This window comes from Osmerus eperlanus, chromosome 18, assembly GCF_963692335.1.
Source record: "Osmerus eperlanus chromosome 18, fOsmEpe2.1, whole genome shotgun sequence".
In the NCBI taxonomy this organism is placed as follows: domain Eukaryota; kingdom Metazoa; phylum Chordata; class Actinopteri; order Osmeriformes; family Osmeridae; genus Osmerus; species Osmerus eperlanus.
Genome location: NC_085035.1, coordinates 14,518,949 through 14,538,681, shown reverse-complemented (window position 1 = coordinate 14,538,681; position 19,733 = coordinate 14,518,949). Strand labels below are relative to the sequence as shown.

General features: G+C 41.1%; 1 protein-coding gene across 4 annotated transcripts in view; it reads left to right on the top strand.

The window, feature by feature from the left end:
• The window catches only part of nup214 (nucleoporin 214), a 141,017-nt gene that overhangs the window by 88,004 nt on the left and 33,280 nt on the right, over nucleotides 1-19,733 (top strand). For all 4 annotated transcript variants that reach the window (XR_009932708.1, XM_062484629.1, XM_062484628.1 and 1 more), the window contains 2 exons: nucleotides 12,853-12,920; nucleotides 13,075-13,246. Coding sequence is in view for 3 of the 4 variants with exons in the window: in XM_062484629.1 (XP_062340613.1) it covers nucleotides 12,853-12,920; nucleotides 13,075-13,246 (240 nt within the window). In the remaining variant the exon portion in view is untranslated. The remainder of the gene's footprint in view (nucleotides 1-12,852; nucleotides 12,921-13,074; nucleotides 13,247-19,733) is intronic.

Sequence of the window (19,733 nt, the reverse complement as noted above, 5' to 3'; positions counted from 1 at the left end):
GAGCTGGTAGTAGGTAACTTGACTGTGATGAGTGGTTGTGGGGTTGTAGGTGGAGTAAAGGGGGGGGGGGGGGCTCTTTTAGGAAGCTGGGAGCAACCTTAATCCCAGAGATTCTCTGAATTCCCATACTTGCCAAAATGGGATGGGTGTGTCGCAGAGAGACAGCTGTGTGTATGTGTGCGTTTCAGCTCATCAGTTCAGAAAGTAGTTTCAGTGAGTCACTGTTCTTGGGCTCTCTGTTCCCACACAGTTAAATCTGTTATTCAAAAGTGTGGTAGACCATGTTATGAGCCTGGAAGTGTATAAAGACACTACATCTCATGAGACCACCATTTCTCACACAATTACAATTCTACAATTTGTCCACAGCAGTTGGAACATGAATTTAAGTAGCCTGGCTAGCTATGTAGTTTGTCTCAGACTGGGCCACCACACATCGCAAATGTATCCTTTAGCATGGGTTGATTGGTGGGGGGGGGGTATTTTTATCACAGCGCATATCTATTGGTGGACATCACAGCATGTTGTAGCAGCCTTGCAGAGACGCACAAAACTTGCGCCTCTGGTGTAATGATACATATTTGTATTTAACCATTCGGTACAAAGCTTTTGGTTCAACACACAGGCAGGTCAAGCAATTTATTTGCTATACCAAATGACTAATCATATTACATTTGGTAAAACAATGTAACTTAAGTAAAGTTAAGTTTGTTTTAAATGCTGCTAAGAGGAAACACTGCACTGTATCAAATCAAACTGAACTGCAAATTTAGAGTTTACACCCTTAATCTCTATGTAATGTGCTGTCTCCTTAGCTGTAGGGCTGGGCGGTATAGCCAAAAATGTATATCACGATATATACATTTTTCTTAAAATTTATGACAATGCAATCTGCACCACTGTGGTTGATATGCCTTGAATGGGGCTGTGACAAATCTCATTTCTGGAAGGCTCTACCGTGGTTAGCATGGTATAGTCAAAATTATATTTCTATAATTTCTAAATTGTTTGTGCCTAAATCAGGGCTCGACATTAACTTTTTGGGGTACATTAACGTTTTACTGCACAAAAGTCACTTGTCTGGGTAAAGATTTGTTTTTTTTACGTTAGCTAGCTAGTTTAGGCAGCTGTGTACCAAGCAAGCATTAGCAGCATTTGTATCAGTTAAATGTACGTAGTTAAAAATCAGCTAATATTCAACTGTAAAGTATACATCTTTTAAAGGATCCCTTGGTAAATCAGCCTTTAACAGGTAAAAATGGAAATTGTAGAAAAAATAAAAAGTTAACACCAACATTTAGTGGCAAAATCCATTGTTATGTCTACAAAATTATTTTAGATATAGTATAAGTTTAGCTAGCTTGCCAATACTGAGGATATCCTACCGAAGTTGAGTTAGCCAATGTTGTTAGCGATGCTAGCTAATGTTTGCTAGCTGTATATAACATTTCACTGGGTCTTGCAGCGCTGCTTGATGAAATTATGAAATGTTATGTTTTACAAGCCATTTGCGTACTTTAGAAAGTTATAGTATTTCCAAGCCCTGATGGTGTAAGTCGTAAATAATTCCCCTTTCAAGTAATAAGTCCCCATTCAAGTGTTGACCATGTCGAACGAACGAGGCCGGGCTCACTGCGAGCATGCATGCACGGCGCCCTTCCGACGCCCTCACCTATCTCGCGCGTGACCCTACGCACTCGGCGCTCGGGGTCTCTCGAATTTACATAGGCTGCGTGCGCGGAGAACGCACGTTTGGTTCTGAGTTGGTCAGAGGCTCCCTTTCGAGAATCCCTGCACCCAACCTACCACGGTGTTGCGCTGGGCTTTGAATACAACATCAAGAGATCTTTATTACAGCAAATGTTTTTGGCCTTCCCTGGCAAACATCACTCTTTGTCGATCACTTATTCCTTTGTTATATTTCTCTCCCAGTTAACAGTTCCTTACAGACAAAACGATCAAGAGCTCTCTTCTCGCTCTTATTCCACTCGTTGTCTCTAGGACACAACACCGCACCTATTGTTTTTTGAGAGAGAGTGAGCCTGAACAGCTGAACACTTCCCGGGGACTCACCACGGTTCCAGGCGTGTGGCGCTTTGCGAATCTCCCGGGTCCGGCGAGGGGCGCACAAGGGAGGACGGAGAACGACTTGTCTTTTACATATTTTGTATTTTATTTTTTATTATTTTCAGGATATATGAAAATAATTGACTAAAACTGTTAACAGAGTAAGACTTCGACAGCTATATCCTGTCTATCGCACTGACTTCTTCTGTGAGCCCGCTGCCCCAGATGGGGCAGCACTCGAGGTGCTCTCTTCTCTTGCTCTTGTCTCTGAAGTCTCGTGTTCTCCGTCACACATAGACATACAAATCATTTTATATGCTTCAAAACTGATGACAAATGTAACTTTTGACTGTGCTATGACGCACGTATCCAGGTATCGTGCAAGTTTCCAAGTAACCTGCACTCTCTAAAAGGTAAAGTGGGGCTTCCTCTATGAAAGTTCTCTAACCACATCCTATGCAGGCAGTTTCTAAGAAATCATACGCAAACAGTGTCTAGCTGTCATACAGAGGCCTCCTATCTGAAACTTTCCGCAAGACGGTTTAACACATCTTATCTTAGATGCACATCAGCAAGAAGTTGCTAATTCATAACAAAATGGAAAAGAGTTCTAAAACATTTGCAAGCTTTTGCTAATCCATCCCGTCTCAATACACATATGGAAGCAAGTTCTAACACATCCTATGCAAATACAGCAATTATCTAGTAAGCATTTCTATTCATTATTTCTCCAAGGTGCATTCAAACAAAGGAGCCTTGAGGATCCTTTGACAACCATTAAATTAGCTGCACGGTCTGTAGAGATCTTGGGACAAAGACACTTTTTTGTGTTTTGCTAATGCAGAATTCGGTAAAATAAAATCGGTAAAATAGACGTAATGAGCATTAAGTAACATGGCATTTTATTAAGTTTGAGTTTTAACCCTTGTGCTGCCTTTGGGTCACAATGGCCTGAAGGTTCACAACGACCCATCGTTGTGCTGCGACAACTTTACCCAATACAAAAACAAATAAAAAGCATTTTCTTTTAACCTTGTGGGGGGTGTGAGACAGCCCCACGGTTAAAAGAAAATGCTTCACTTTATTTTTGTATGAGGTAAAGTTGTCGCAACACGTGGGGGGGGTCACAATGACTGATGGGTCAGAATGACCCGAAGATGGGTTAAGAATATTTGGTGAATGAGGCTCATTGTCAATATAAAACCCACTCTCTTGGTGACTTTTTAAAGACATTTTTCGACTGAAATGATTCATGGTAGTGATATGCAAATGTTGTTGTCACGTAGCACAAATCGGAACCAATCAGTAGCTTTTTTGTCTGTCAGGAAATGCAAAGCTATTCAAGAAAGCGCAAATATTCCTTCATTCCGGCAATTTTGGAGAAGGGTCCAATTGCACCACTCCCTCCTCAGGCCCCTCTAAACCGGAACTCTCTCCTCAGGCCCCTGAAGCCGGAACCAGAGCCCATATTAGACATTCTCTGCCGGAACTCTCTCCTCAGGCCCCTCTTTTCATGTGTATCCGAGGTATTAGCGCCACCGCTGGTCGGAGGATACTGTAGGCTATTTATATTAATAGGCTAACTTGCATTGAACTTTGGTTCAGCATAATAATTGGTTTTAGCAAGTCAACAGTGTCAACATAGCGTAAATTAGCATTGCGGCTAGCGTTACGTATGGCGAACATTACGAACATTATCACAAAATATTGTTTTAAAATTATTAAATTAGCTGGCTAATTCACAGGTGAGGGGGAGCAGCACAGGGAGACTTGCAAAAGTTTAGGTATCATTTTAGATCCAAATAGTGTTTGGGTTTGTGGTAAATTACTATTAAAACATTAACAAATGGGATCATGATAGAGATTATTATGCGCAGTCACAAATTAGCATGTCAAATGTTGGCGCACCTTGTAACGTTTAATATGATTAAAAATTACTTTAAACTCCACGAATGTGACTTTGATGATAATATATGGAAGAGAGTACATACTGTTGTAAGTAAACTTATGAAACGATTTAATAACCTAATTTAGTCAGTTAGTGATAAAGAATCGTGTCTCGGTGAGGTGTTCGAGCTACCGCCTCCATAATATGGGCGTGAAGTTGTAGAAACTCCGCCCTGCGCGTCTCATGATGCCGGTGAGACAAGTCAAAATGACTTGAAAGTTGTTGTTAGAAAAGCTAATGATTTAGTGATTGGTTTACAGGAACAAGTTAGCATTGTTAACGACACTAAAATAGAGTACCAAAAAGTAGAAATAGATAAATTAACTAAGGAACATCAAGATATGGGGCTTAAAATATACCAGGCTGAGAAATAAATAAAATCACTTAGAACTAAATTGATCAAATCGCCGGAAAGACAAAATTAAGAGGAAAGACTATCAAATAGGTCACCTTAAAGCTCAATGTAAAGGGAATTTGCAAGTAGCGCATGAGTTCGAGCAGGTAAATGCAGAACTCAAAACGGAGAGAAAGAGACTAGAGCAGAACATTGACAACTTGCAATTCCAAATGCTAAGTCTGAGGGTAAAATATATCAAGAAAAGCAAAAACCTCAAGAGGAAAGATGTAGCTTTACCGGACAAAATGACCAATTTAAATGACCAAATACTGTACTGGCAGGATCGAAGTGTTAAAGCTGAAGATCAGACCAGAAGCGCGTTAGTCTCAACGTTAGATAGTCGTGTATTTAATGATAAAACTAGGCAGACCGTAATGGAGCTGACTTCAGTATTAGGGGTAAGAATGAACAAAGCAACAGAAGTAGTAATACATTGCGTAAAAAAAATGTCAGAATTAGAAACAGAGCGTTTAACTAGCGTGTCAACGTGTACAAATGTAACACTAGAGGCGAGACATGTATCCTTGCTGCAGATTAAAGGTAGGGTGATAGTAGTGCTGTCAGTTAAACGCGTTATTAACAGCGTTCATTTTTTTATCGCGAGATTAACGTTATTTTTGGCCTAGCAAACTTTGTAGTTTTTTTCACATGCTGTTGCAACGACTACTGACGTTAGAAAAACTACAACACCACACCGGATCTAGCTAGACCGGAAACGAAACAACAGGCACGCCGCACACACTTGTTTGGGCTTGCGAGCCAGCTAAAGAGTAGTAGGTTAACGTTACGTTTTGAGTGGATAGCGAGCGCGATACGCCAAAATGGATGCCAATAAGATTCTGAATGGAAAGGTTACTTTTAAAAAGTTGCCAAATGGTTCCATTGACAAGACCAAATTGATCTGTGTGTTTTTTCGTTGTGAACTGAGCTATCATCGCAGCACGTCCAGTCTGAAATACCACTTGATGGCCAAGCACACAGCTGATGCGAATTCTCCGCCTCCTCGTCAAAGCCAGGCAATGTTGTAATGTTGTTTTCAATAAAATAAAATAAACATTTGCACTAACTAAGCAATCCAATCCACTTTTTCATGTTGATAAGAGCATTACAATGAGAAAAAATGATGTGACAAAAAGAAATCAAGGGACATTTAGAATATTTAAAAATGTGCGATTAATCGTGAGTTAACTATGACCTTAATCGCGATTAAATATTTTAATCGTTTGACAGCACTAGTTGATAGACGAAGACAACCTCACTCTTACACCGGACGGTACTAGTAAACTGGGCCACAAATTCGAACCGCTGGGGTTTGTTTTTCTGATGGGACTAGGCTACATTTAGGTCAGGCAGAGAGCAAGCAGCCGGCTCTGCCCAATGCACTTTCGACACAGTTGTTGAAATGCTGCATGATGTAGTCAACACGGTGTAGAGGACGCTAGGGGGGGCTCTCAGACAGGATTTTTTTTATTACTAATTTGGTGGACAATAGAGCAAGTACTGAGAATAAATGTAATGAAATACTCTCTCAGTACCGTCAGAAAATATTGCCAGAAAAAGTCAAAGGTTATACTCAGTTACCTGACCCAGAAAAGTCTAAACTTGCTGTAGTCAATGAATTGTTTTGTGGGATGCATGTCATTGATGGACTGGCACATCAAACAGGTGTTACTTTAGATATGTGGGAGACACTAGTTTTTAAGGGAGAAAAGGTATCTTGCGTAAAGTTAGATTCAACCCTTAAATCGGGGGGGAGAGCGGTACCGTAAGGCTCATCCGTACTTATTTATAATACAATTAGCTTATACTTTTTGTCCATCACAAACAAACAGAAGTGTTCAAATCAAGGTATTTGAAAAGAATGGGCAATGCTAATGTCACAACAAGCACCCAACACCCTAGCCCTGTTCAAGGTTAAATACACCCCCAAGTGGCCAAAAATTTACATTACAGCAGTAGCGCCAAACGTGACAAACATTTGCATATTTGTGGTCTAGATTTAACATCATTATTTATAACGAAGTACCGGACACCGTTAGCTCGCAATGTACAAAGAATGTAAGTCATATTTCCCGCCCTGGCTCGAAGCAGAGCTCTGACGTAGAACAATGGCGTTCTTAAAGGGAGCTTGATAGGCTCTCGGTGCCACAAAACTCAAGGCTTAAAGGGGTCATTGATTGCAGAACCGAATTTACCTTGTCACAGTTGAATAACGACAGTTCAGTGGGTAAAATCGACATACAGTGAACCTCAAAGTCCATTGACAGCTCTTTCCTATGTAAATCTCACAATTATTTTTTTTTGCTGTAAAACAGTCGGTTTTGACAAATCCCCCGTTGTGACGTCACAGTGGGGCTCGACCTTTCTTGGCTCTGGTCTGTACCTTTGTCACGCCCCAAAATTTGCTGCGCGCTGCTCTCACTGAAACACTTTCTGTTATGTACTGTATTGCAGCTTCGTCCTAGTATCTCTACAGACCGTGCAGCTAATTTAATGCTGAACACTTGAACGTGGGCATATTACTTGAAAGAGGAATTATTTACTGCGTCTTCTCAGTTACACTATCAGGGCTTGGAAATACTGTGACTTGCTAAAGTAGGCAAATGGCTAGTAGAACATAACATTTCATAAATATAGCTGCAAGCAGCAATGAGGTGGCCAAACCGGTAAAGCAGGTAAAATGAACAAAAACATTTTAGACATCCTCAGAACAGGATTCTGAGTAAATGCAGCTTTTAATCCATCAAAGATTTGCTGATATACAACCCAACTTCCTGTTTGCCGGCTTTGCCCCAGATTGTGATTGGTTGTACCGATCAAACCGTTTCGAAAATCCAAAATAATTTTGATAGTTTGTGTGAGGATTGCCATGACTATATACAGCTAGACTACAGGTAGCTAGTGACTGTGTTGTACCTAGGGATGAGTATTGATAAGATTTGAACAATTCTGATTCCTTATCAATTCCTGCTTATCTATTCGATTCCTTATCGATTCTCTTATCGATTCTTATTGGGCAAGGGGGGGGGAAAAGAGCACAAACGGGTTTATTTACATACATTTTCTTTTATATAATTTTCTATAATGCTACACACCATATACAGTATGTATACATACACATTTACATTTTGTCGTTGCTCTTCTTCTACACTTCTATTTGACCTTGGCTGAAAATGGAAGATTCTATAGCTAAGCTATGTCAGTTATAGCTACGCTAGCTTAGCTATAGAATCTTCCATTTTCAGCCAAGGTCAAATCATATAATATGACAGTGTCGCTCAGTTTAATATTGGGTTAACACGACATCGCGAACATTTGATGATAACACACGCCCTCCGATAATTAACGTGAAGTGATCAATAATGGGAGACGAATGTCGGAGCAAAAATGTATGCTTCAAACGACGGAACAGAAGATTACTTGATCGACTACACACAATAAAGGCAAATTGCTTCCCACAGTGACAAGTGGTTGTGATCACTTTTGAGGAGTTTAGCTCTACCTTGGATAGTTAGAGATGAAGCGCGAACGTTAGCTGCGCTGCTGCATGCATCGAACACATGACATTCCAGTAACTTCATTCCATGCTGTGTGTTCAAATGCTTCTTCATATTTGTGGCATTTCCTCCCTTCGACGAAATAGACTTTTTACACGCGTTACAAGTGGCGTTGTTGTCATTTTGTTATGTGAAATACAACCAAACTTTAGAACGCTTCTTCCTAGTTGCCATGTTTGCTGCAGTCTGAATAAACTAATAAAGTTTGCACATGCGCAACGGCACAGAGAACCGTTGCAGAATCGTTAAAGAATTTGGCTGATGATTCCAAGGAATCGGTTCACTGGGAACCGGTTCTAAAAAAGAAACGGTTCTCGATACCCATCCCTAGTTGTACCTGGCTTCCTTTGCAGTGGCTTACAGTCACGCTAAACAGAAAACCAGTGACATGGCAGGCTCGTTGGCTTTGGCTGGATTTGAACTTCTTACGTTGCCCTTGCCAGGACACCAATTTATCCTAGTGAGCTATTCTCAGTGCTGGAAATTACCGTGTTCAGTCACTGTGTAAAAATATAAGCAGTTTTTCAACTGGCAAGCGGTTGTCAGATTAGGCCAAAGTTTTAACAGCTGTAATTCAGTCCTATTTTGACATGTCAATGTGATTGTGGTCTGAAGATAATCTGTGCCAAATTTGGTGAATATTGGATACATTTTGTTGGAGGAATAGGGAAAAAACTTTTTATAAAACGTAAAATGGCGGCCGCATCCATTCATCTGGTATCACAAGTTAACATGTCAGACACGGGATCGCCCTCTAGCGGTTAGATAACACAACCTTTTGTGGTCCTCTTTGGAACAGGGTCCCGAGCACCTGTACCAAGTTTGATGTCAATTCAGCAAATATCTCCTGAGATATGATCTCACTTCCTGTTTTGGCGGCTTCATCGCCGACTTTGATCAGCTTTACCGGAAACATTTTTGAAAATCAAAACTGTGAGAACAAATTTTTGCTTATTGCAGCGCCACCTAGAGGTGAAATGGCATGAACTATTGGACCTCTTCAAAACAGTGTCCCTAGTCCTTATGTCAAATTTGGTGTCAATGCAGTAAAGAGGTGCTGAGATATGACCTCACTACTTTTATGGTGGCTTGGTTGACGACTTTGATTGGCTGTTCCAGTCAAAAGGTTTAGAAAATCAAAAAAACATGTGATGTCTTTTGTGAGGCTTGGTCTGAAGATGATCTGTGCCAAATTTGGTGAAGATTGGACAACTTTATGGGGGAGGTAGCGGAAAACCGTTATATTCATTCAAAATGGCGGCCACATCAATTTGGCTGGTATCACAAGTTAACATGTGTCAGACACGGGATCTACTAAGATATCACGAGACAAAGGAATCACTTAAATAAGACAAACAAATCAACAGTTATTCGTCAACACACAATCCTGCCTATTGTAGTGCTCCCTAGAGGTCAAATGACACTACCTGTCTCAGACCTCTTAATAAGAGAGTCCTGAGTCCATACACCAAGTTTGGAGTAATTGCATGAAAGGTTGGATAAGATATTACCTCACTTCCCTTTTTCCGGATCAGTTGCTAAATTTTATTGGCTGTAACTAACAAACGGTTGCGAAAATCAAAACGTCATGTGATGTCTTTTGTGAGGCTTGGTCTGAAGATCATCTGTGGCAATTTTGAAGAAGATTCAACAAGAATTGTAGGAGGAGTTGCGGAACCGTTTTTCCTTAACATTCAAAATGGCGGAGAACCTATATAACTGGGTATGACGTCATAGAGTGTGTTGGACTCGTCTTGATCCAGGGAATACAACGATACCTCATTTTCGAAAATGAGACGTGGTTCAAAAGTAACGTGTGTAAACACACCTTCAACTTTGACCCATTGGTGGCGCTAGAGGGTTTGCAATGGAGACATGAAACTTGGTGAAATTGATGAGGGGACTGGCCCCAAAGAGTGCCAAATTTCACAACTTCTGACAATGCGGTTCTAGGGGCTGCCGTAGACTCCCATGGTAGAAGAAGATGTATAACTAGAGAGGGTACAATTTCTGGGGAAATTGTAGGGTGTGCTTGCTTGCGTCGGTTGCAGGTGGGTCCGTTTTCCCTTCTCGTGATATTTTCAAGCATTTAGCCTACTCATATTGCATATTTCATTAAGAACACCCTTTGAAACAAGCGAACCCCCTTTGAAACAAGCTACTGCAACAACGTTGTCACTGGCAGTATTTCAGATTGCAATTCAAACAGTACCGTCTGCTAACTGAAAATATGCCCCCCAAAACGTAAATAATTTTGACATTAATTTAGGGGGACATGGCTTATTCAAAAGAAGTTTGCTAGAGGCAAGCTAGCTGCTGTTGCTAGCCACACTTCACTGATTGTTTGAAAGCACCGGAAATGAGAACGTTTCTTTTGACATAAAAGTTTAGCCATAGCTGTGGCATTGAAGACAGTAGCCTACTACACACTGCCAGTGGGCGAGCGGAGTCTGACTCTGAGGCTAACGTCAAAACAAGACGCGGTCTCACTCAAATTCCAAGTTGTACACAAATCACAAAACTATGCTGACCCGCTGGCTGTCTTCGCAATCACCATATCACAACACTGCTCTCCCTTTTGATGTAGAATTGACCCTGGTACGAAATTAAGAAAATACTCATCAGACGCAGATCGACTACAGCTGCCGCAATCGTCCATGGAGGCTGACGGGGCTCTCACGTAGCAAACAAATCAAAGTTTTTACAGCAACCTACATTAAAATCTCACCACCTGGCTGTCTTCACAAATAGTCATATCGTCATAACATTTCCCTCTTTCTGTTTTTTCGCGTAAAATTGAACTATAAAATTACGAAAATACTACTATGACGCTTTCTAGCATGGCTGCCGCCTAAAAGACTAGGCGGTCTCACGGGTGACCCGCACTCGCTCAAATTGCAAAGACTTTCACAACCTAAATCAAAGATCCGAGAAGGCAGTTCCACTCGAAATCGCTTTCTCAACAAAGTCCAATGGTTGGGAATTTTGGGGGTGGTATTTTTCACTCATAATCCAAGCTCCAACTTGCGTGCTAGAACGTCTCTATCACGTTGTATCCATGCGTCGTTGCTAACGTGTGCCGACGTAGTGACGTAGGCTAGCACTGAGTACCCTTCGTTGACAGATGACACTTTTTGCCACAAAAACGTTGTAACCTCCTAAACTGTGCAACGGAACGTAAATAAAAATACAAGCAACTCAATCGATAGCAAGACAAAACTTTTGACACCTACGTTGTCTATGTAGTCCAAATATTGATGGATCCTTAGGGGTGGGAAAATAAATAATAATAATAATAATATATATGTGAGAGAACAATGGTTGTGCTTGCCGAAGGCGTGAGCACACCCAATAAATATAGCTGCAAGCAGCAATGAGGTGGCCAAGCAGTCATATGACCCATAAAACATTTAAGACATCCTTAGAACAGGGTTCCGAGTCCCTATACCAAGTTTGGTGTGAATCCATCAAAGATTTTCTGAGATACGACCCAACTTCTTGTTTGATGGCTTAACTTCACATTTTGATTGGCTGTAACAGGCAAACGGTTTCGAAAATAAAAGAAAACATGTGATGTGCGTCGTGAGGCTTGGTCTGAAGATAATATCTGCCGAATTTTTTTCCAGAAATTCTAAATGGTGGCCGCATTAATTCGGCTGTCATCACAAATGATGATGGGTCACACACGGGACGTCCCAAGATATCATGAGACAAAGGAATCACTTAATAAAGGCAAACAAATCAACAGTTATTGGCCAAAACTCATTTTTGCTTCCTGCAGCCACGCCCAGTGATCACATTACACCAAGTTGTTTGGACATCCTCATAAGAGGGTTCCGAGTCAACATACCACGTTTGGTGTTGATTTCTCAAAGATTTGCTGAGATATGACCCAACTTCCTGTTTGGTTGCTTTGTTGCCGATTTTGATTGGCTGTACCGGACAAACGGTTTTGAAAATCAAATATATTTTGATAACTTCAGTGAGGGTTGCTCTGACGGTGATGTGTGCCAATTCTCGGAAGGATTGGACAAAAATTGTAGGAGGAGAAGCAAAAAAACGTGTTATCTTAAAATTCAAAATGGCGGAAAATCTATATAACCGGAAAACGCCATAGGGTGTGTTGAACTCGTCTTGATCCAGGGAATCCAACGGTACCTCATTTTTGAAAATCGGTCATATGGTTCAAAAGTTACGTGTGTAAACAAAAGTCAAACATTGACCAGTTGGTGGCGCTAGAGTGCTCCAATGGGAGACATGAAACTTGGTGAATATAAAGAGGGGACTGTGCTTAATATGTGCCAAATTTCACAACTTTTTACCATACGGTTCTAGGGGCTGCCATAGACTCCAATGGCGGAAGAAGATGATTAATAAATAGCTGCAAGCAGCAATGAGGTGGCCAATCAGTCAAATAACCCAGAAAACATTTTAGACATCCTCAGAAGAGGGTAACGAGTACACGCAGCAAGTTTGGTGTGAATCCGGTGTGGAGTCAGGTGGCTGAGCGGTTAGAGAATCGGGCCAGAAGGTCGCTGGTTCGATTCCTGGCCGTGCCACATGACGTTGTGTCCTTGGGCAAGGCACTTCACCCTACTTGCCTCGGGGGAATGTCCCTGTACTTACTGTAAGTCGCTCTGGATAAGAGCGTCTGCTAAATGACTAAATGTAAATCCATCAAAGATTTGCTGAGATACAACCCAACTTCCTGTTTGCTGGCTTAACGGCACATTTTGATTGCCTGTAAAAACATTAACTACTTACACAACTACTTAACAACGCAACTGTCACAGTTTTCATTGATGAAATGAATACTGCTCTAGTCATTTCCCCCTACACTTATCAGTAGCAGTATATAGTACCAATGTTTTGTCTCTTTCCAGCTTTCGGAAGCTCCGCCACCTCTTCAGTGTTCGGACAGCAGCCCAGTGGAGGGAGTGTCTTCGGACAGGTAACATTCTCAGTCATAGCATCCCAAAATATTTTTGTTTGAATGCGTAAATGTTTCTCTTTGATTGATTGTATTTAGACACACACACGAACTCACTCTTAAACCTCAGAACTTTTCTGACTGTTTGTTTTTCCCCGTTGTTTAACTCCTGCAGCAGCAGCCATCTGGCGGGGGTCTGTTTGGGTCAGGCTCCACTGCCCCAGCCGCCCCTGGTTGTGGGGTTTTTTTTAGTGGCCTGGGGGGAAAACCCAGTGATGATGCAGCCAGCAAGAACCCCTTTGGAGCTACACCAAGCACCGGGGGCTTTGGCCAACCCAGCCAGCCAGGTAAGTAGATTAATATAAACTAGAGAGGGTACAATTTCTGGGGAAATTGTAGGGTGTGCTTGCTTGCGTCGGTTGCACAGGGGTCTGTATATTTTATATAAAAATGCATAGGGCCTACTTATTATTTATAAAGATTACATAGATTAAAAAGCATCTTTTTTTTGCCGCTCATTTACAACTCAAAATACGAGTGAAGTGTAGAATGAAATAGATTTCTTCTTACATTTACATTTATTCATTTAGCAGACGCTTTTATCCAAAGCGACTTCCAAGAGAGAGCTTTACAAAGTGCATAGGTCACTGATCATAACAACGAGATAGCCACAAAACATTGCGAGTAGCCAAAACATGAAGCACACATTGTGAACAACCAAAATAAGTGCCAAAGGGAAGAACCATAAGAGCATGTAGTTAAACAAGTTACAATTAAACAACATGAACTGCTATAAGTGCAAGTGTACCTGTGGGAAAAAAAAGCAAGCAACAATAATAAAACAATATATCACAGCGAGTACAAAAATTTAAGTCAGTTACCACTAACCACAAGAGCAACAAGTCTCTAAGCAAGAGTCATTGTGATCCTTGAGGAAACTAACATCGGGTCAAGCGAACCATTCCTAAGTACCGTTGTACTCCCGGAACAAGTGCGTCTTGAGCCTTTTCTTGAAGGTGGAGAGACAGTCAGTGTCTCTGATGGAAGTGGGGAGTTGATTCCACCACTGGGGGGCCAGACAGGAGAAGAGCTTGTGTTGGGACCGGGCGGTCTTAAGCGGTGGGACCACCAGGCGGTTGTCTGAAGAAGACCGTAGGTGACGGGTGGGGGTGTAGGGCTGCAGGAGAGACTTGATGTAGACGGGTGCAGTCCTGTTCACTGCTCGGAAGGTCAATACCAGGGTCTTGAATCTGATACGGGCTATGATAGGTAGCCAGTGGAGAGAGATGAGGAGCGGGGTAACATGGGAGCGTCTGGGTAGATTGTAGACCAGGCGGGCCGCTGCGTTCTGAATCCTCTGAAGAGGGCGGGTTGCACATGCTGGGAGACCAGCGAGCAGCGAGTTGCAATAGTCCAACTTGGAGAGGACAAGTGCTTGGACTAGCAGCTGGGTGGAGTGCTCAGACAGGTATCTCCTGATCTTCCGGATGTTGTAGAGGGTGAATCTACACGACCGGGAGACCGCAGCAATGTGGGCAGTGAGGGAGAGCTCGTCGTCCATGGTAACCCCAAGGTTCCTGGCAGAGGATGATTCTTCTCATTTCCCCTGCAAGAGGCAGCCTCATAGCTGAATCAAAACAAATACATTTAGCAGACCGGTGTAAAAATTGACCTAATCTCTATGACTTAAACGTCCTTTTAAGTTTTCCCTTCTCGTGATATTTTCAGGCATTTAGCCTACTCATATTGCATTCATTCATGAATAAAGAACCCCCTTTGAAGATTATTCTACGACATTACCGGTAGAAGATAGAATTGCGATTCAAACAGTACCATCTGCTAACTGAAAATATGCCCCCAAAAACGTAAATAAGCTTGACATTTATTTAGTGGAAAATCGCTCATTCATAAAAAGCTCACTGGTAGCGATCATTGTCAGTAACAACGCCAAATGTGATATAGCCCTGTGTGGAGAAGCTGCCCCGGTAAATTCTACTACTACAGTACAGTACTAGACTACTGCTGTGTTCGTCTTGGTAGCGATTGCGTTGGTTGAATTCGATTTAACGTTCCGTTGTACGGTTTAGGCTGAAATTAATTATTTTCATGAACAGATTGACAAAGTTTAGGCTGTGGCAATGAAGTTCAGGTTAATAGTCAGATAGTTTCACCTATTGAAAGACTTTTGATTTAAGTAAGGGGAGTGCCAAACATGTTCTGTCGCCGTTTGACTTCCTAAACAGCTGTGTAGATGTTTTTGTAGTGTGTCTCGCGTAGGCTACAGCGTTGCAGTGAGCAACACTGGTTTGAAACCACAGGTAATGATGATTTCACCAACAAATCGTTTACTTGTAATGTAATGTCATAATAAATCCTACAACGAAAATGTATTTGTGAGGAATGTTTATTTTAACGATTGAAAACAGATGCATTATAGACCACTGTAGTATGTGTTGCCCGGGTAACAGAGGCTAATGTCATGCTAATGCCTCAGTGAAATAGTAAACTACCGTTTCCGAAAGTAGATGTGGGCCTACTTCCTTAATAATATCAGCTAATATTGTACATTACATTTTACAATTGTGTTTCACATCACAAAGTAAAATAAGTAAATAGTTATCACCCTGGCCTCTTTGCTTGTGGCGTTTCTGCAGCTGCCTTGCAGTAAAGCTATAGTTAGCCTAGCTATCCCCCAAGTTAACAGATGCGAAACGAATGTTCTGCTACAGGTAGTCACGCGTGTTTTCGTGACGTTAGTGACGTAGTGATGTTAGTAACGTCAGTGACTGTGGCTAGAAAATTAGCCACCGTTAGCTTCACTTTTCGCCACAAAAACGTAACTTGAGCCTAAACCATGCAACGGAACGTAAATCCCAATAGAAGCAACTCAATCGCTACCAAGATGAAACTTTTGACACCTAGGTTGTCTATGTAGGCCAAATATTGACTGAGTTTTAGGGGGGCAAAAAGAATAATAATAATAATATATATGTGAGAGAACAAAGGTTGTGCCCTTGCCGAAGGCAAAGCACACCCAAAGATGAAAAATGTCTGACAGGTCATTCATATATGCCAATAAATTACATTTTGCTTAATGATTAAAGGGATAGACAACAAACATTGTAATGAAATAATCACCAACTAACAACACGGAAATGAATGACAGATTGACAAAGGCAAGTACATTTTACAACCTTGCCTTTAGCTCCATGCAAGAAGCGGCATCTAGCAACCATTACGTGTCAGTAACAACGTCCCTGTCTGAAGACTCAATAACTGCGCTATAAGTAGGGAAAACCTTAAAAATATATTAATCCTAAATTATTTTGTATCTATATTTCACTGTGAACTTTATGGCTTTGACGCGGCATCCATCAAAAACAAGCTATCCATCATTCACAAAGCAGAGTGCAAAGCCGCTTCTGAGGCGTGGCGCGTCTGGTGTAAACCCAAGAATTGACAAGATTTGCAGCGATCACCTCCGGCAGCCGTGTAATTAAGGGGTTAGGCTTAGCTAAGCCAGCTAACAAAAATATATCCTGGCTATGTTGAACTTGATTCGCAGTGTAGGCCTTTGGTTAGATGACGAAACACGACTCATCCATCCACACAACACTCAATTTTTTTTATTTTAAATGTAGTGGTTTTCTTGAAATTGAGTTATTAACTAAATAAACAATGTTTTGTGCAAATACACACTGCGTAAATAAAATCAAAATGCCCCCTGCTAGAAAATAGCCTTTAGAGTTGGATGTTCAACGTCTGGGAACAGGTCTGCCAAATTAACCATAGAATTTCACCACCTATTAAAGGGAGACAGATCAAAATGAAGCAAAGATCAAAAGGGGGAGGGGGACATGCATGGGGGGGGACATGAACGTCAAATGAGTTTGAATGCAGGGGATGACGTTGGGCCCTTGATTGTCCTCACATGGTTGGAATTATAATGTCATATATTTGAGATGTTTTAGGAGTTGTGGGTGGAGAACTGAAAGCTGTGAACCTTGGTGCAGAATCAGAATTTGGTTTTATTCGTCATGTAGGTTTACACAAATACGGAATTTACTATGGCCGGAAGGTGCAAACAATAAACATATACGGATCTTAAATCAAAAAGTAGAAAAGTACAGTACTCTAACTAATACTAAGAACTAAAAATCAAAAAAATAAAACAATTTAAAATGTAAATTATAAAATATATATAAAAATAAGGCCGGAAGGTTTATAAGAAATGATTCCAGATCCGGGGAACAATGTTGCAGAATCACTGTCACATCTACACACCAGCCACTGTTTATGTAAAAACAAATACCACCTCCTTTCAGTGCAGACAGAATTGTACACGCTTGCTAAATATGTCTTGTAGTTCTGTCTTTCCTTTACCATTTTTAAAAGCTGGCAAACTCCTCTCAACTGACCAGCCCTTAAAGCTATTGTGTAATCCAGAGAGGCTAGCAGTTAGCAAGCTAGCTTTGAAAGCCCTCCCCCGCTTCAGAGGTGTCTCTAAAGCCTCGCCTCCTCTATCACACATGTCCACAAACTACATGTGCTTAAACTTCATTACATTAACAAAATATATTAAAAAACAAATCAAACCATGTAACTACAGGGCTCAACATTAAAAAAAATTGGCACTGGCCCCACTGGGCCAGTGGGTTTGAAACTTACTGGCCCCAAGACAATTTTTACTGGCCCCCCCTCCAAAAGTTGTAATTTATCATTGTTACAACAAAACAAAAGACTTCTAAGTTGTGTTATTCTTTTAACATGTTTAACCATTTATTAAACACATCCTGGATATAAAAAGAACAAAAATGAAATCACATTTCTAGTGATAAAAAATAAAAAGGTAATAGTCAGCAAAACAATTGACTTTTAACCTCAAACATGACGTGCTCTCTTCCCCGCTGACAGCCATCTCTGCACAACTCTGTCAGGCTGAAACTGAAATCTCAATCTCTGGTCTCTCAATGCTAATATATAAAAGCTTCCATAGCATTTCATCAGTATGATACTAAATACCCAAGTCGACACCATTCTTCTGCTGCAGTTCAATAGCCTGGGGGAACGAGGTGAACGGCTGGCCCGTCTTAATTACGTGATATGCCGTTGTTATAAGTCGTGCAATAACACGATGGGCATCTACATTTTAATTCCTGACCAGCATGGTCAACGGCCTGGAAGATGGATTGTCAACCATCCGCTTAGCTTTCACGCAAACCAGGTGCTGTCTGCTAGCATGGCTGGTCAGGGATTGTTTTCGAAAATTGTCGGTGCCTGTGTAAAAAGATCCACTTTTGTCTGCTTTAGACGGGAACATACGACAGACGACACAGTGCATCTTCGTTCCATAAATAAAAATGCTTCCGTTTAAGCTCGTAGCTCTACTTTTCTGCCATCGTCACTTTATTGTCTCGCGTCAGTTGTTAAAAATGTATGGAGATTAGAGAATTACAATTTGACAACCACTCGTCACTCACTACTCAACTCTTGATTTACCAACTGTGCGCCCCACAAGCTGAAGTTATTTATGCATTTAGCAAAACATATGAAGGATGTTAACTTTTACAATGCGAATAATTGACAAATTATTGATTTTTCAATCAATAATTTGTAGTGGCCCGATCGGGCCAGTGAGTTGCTAGTTTAACTGTCCCGACGTTATTTTTTACTGGCCCCGGGCCATCGGTATTGTCGAGCCCTGAACTAGAGAGGGTACAATTTCTGGGGAAATTGTAGGGTGTGCTTGCTTGCATCGGTTGCAGATGGGTCCGTTTATTAACTAATTTTTACAACTGATATTTTTGTATATTTTATATAAAAATGCCTACTTATTATTTATGAAGACTGCATAGATTTAAAAGCATAGCCTACATTTGTTGCTGCTCATGTACAATTCAAAATACAAAAAGTGAAGTGTAGCATGTCCCTGTACTTACTGTAAGTCGCTCTGGATACGGGCGTCTGCTAAATGACTAAATGTTATGTAGAATGAACCTAACCTATATGACTTAAACGTCAGCTTAAGTTTTTCCCTTCTACAGTAGTGATATTTTCAAGCATTTAGCCCACTCATATTGCATTCATTCATTAAGAACCACCTGAAACGAGCTGAACCACCTTTGAATCAAGCTATTCTAAGTAACAACGTTGTCATCGGCAGTATTAGATAGAATAGCGATTGAAACAGTACAGTACCATCTGCTAACTGAAAATATGCCCCCAAGAAACTTAAATAAGCTTGAGATTTATTTAGGGGGAAATGGCTAATTCAAAAGAAGTTTTCTGGAAGCGATCATTGTCAGTAACAATGCCAAATACGACCATTTGATCTTGGACTAGAGCTCTGCACGGTGGAGAAGCTGACCTCTGTAAATTGTGCTAAGCTAGCCTAGCTGCTGTTGCTAGCCAAACTTAAGGGGATTGTTTGAATGCGCCGGAAATGATAAACGTTTCTTTTGACATCAAGTTTAGGCTGTGGCATTGAAGACAGCGACACACCACACAAGCTTGAGTTTAAATACATTATTTAATGTGAACTTACTTACTGTATATGCAAGTCTTGAATTACTTAAATGTATGATGCTGCCAGTAGCTTACTGTGCGCAACAGTACTTACTACATCCAGAGCCTGTTTAAGGAGAGCCTGGCCACTCCCTATTCAGCCCCATTGTACCGAATTTTGTTGCAGTTCCACCAGAGTTCCCCTGGGAGTGATCGCGGTCGAGTGCAGAATGAATGGGAGTCTATGGAGCTAAACGGCTAAATTTGTCTCTTTCACCTTATTGTCGTTGAGAAATCTCAGATTTGATTGTAGTTTTTGCATGTTCAACA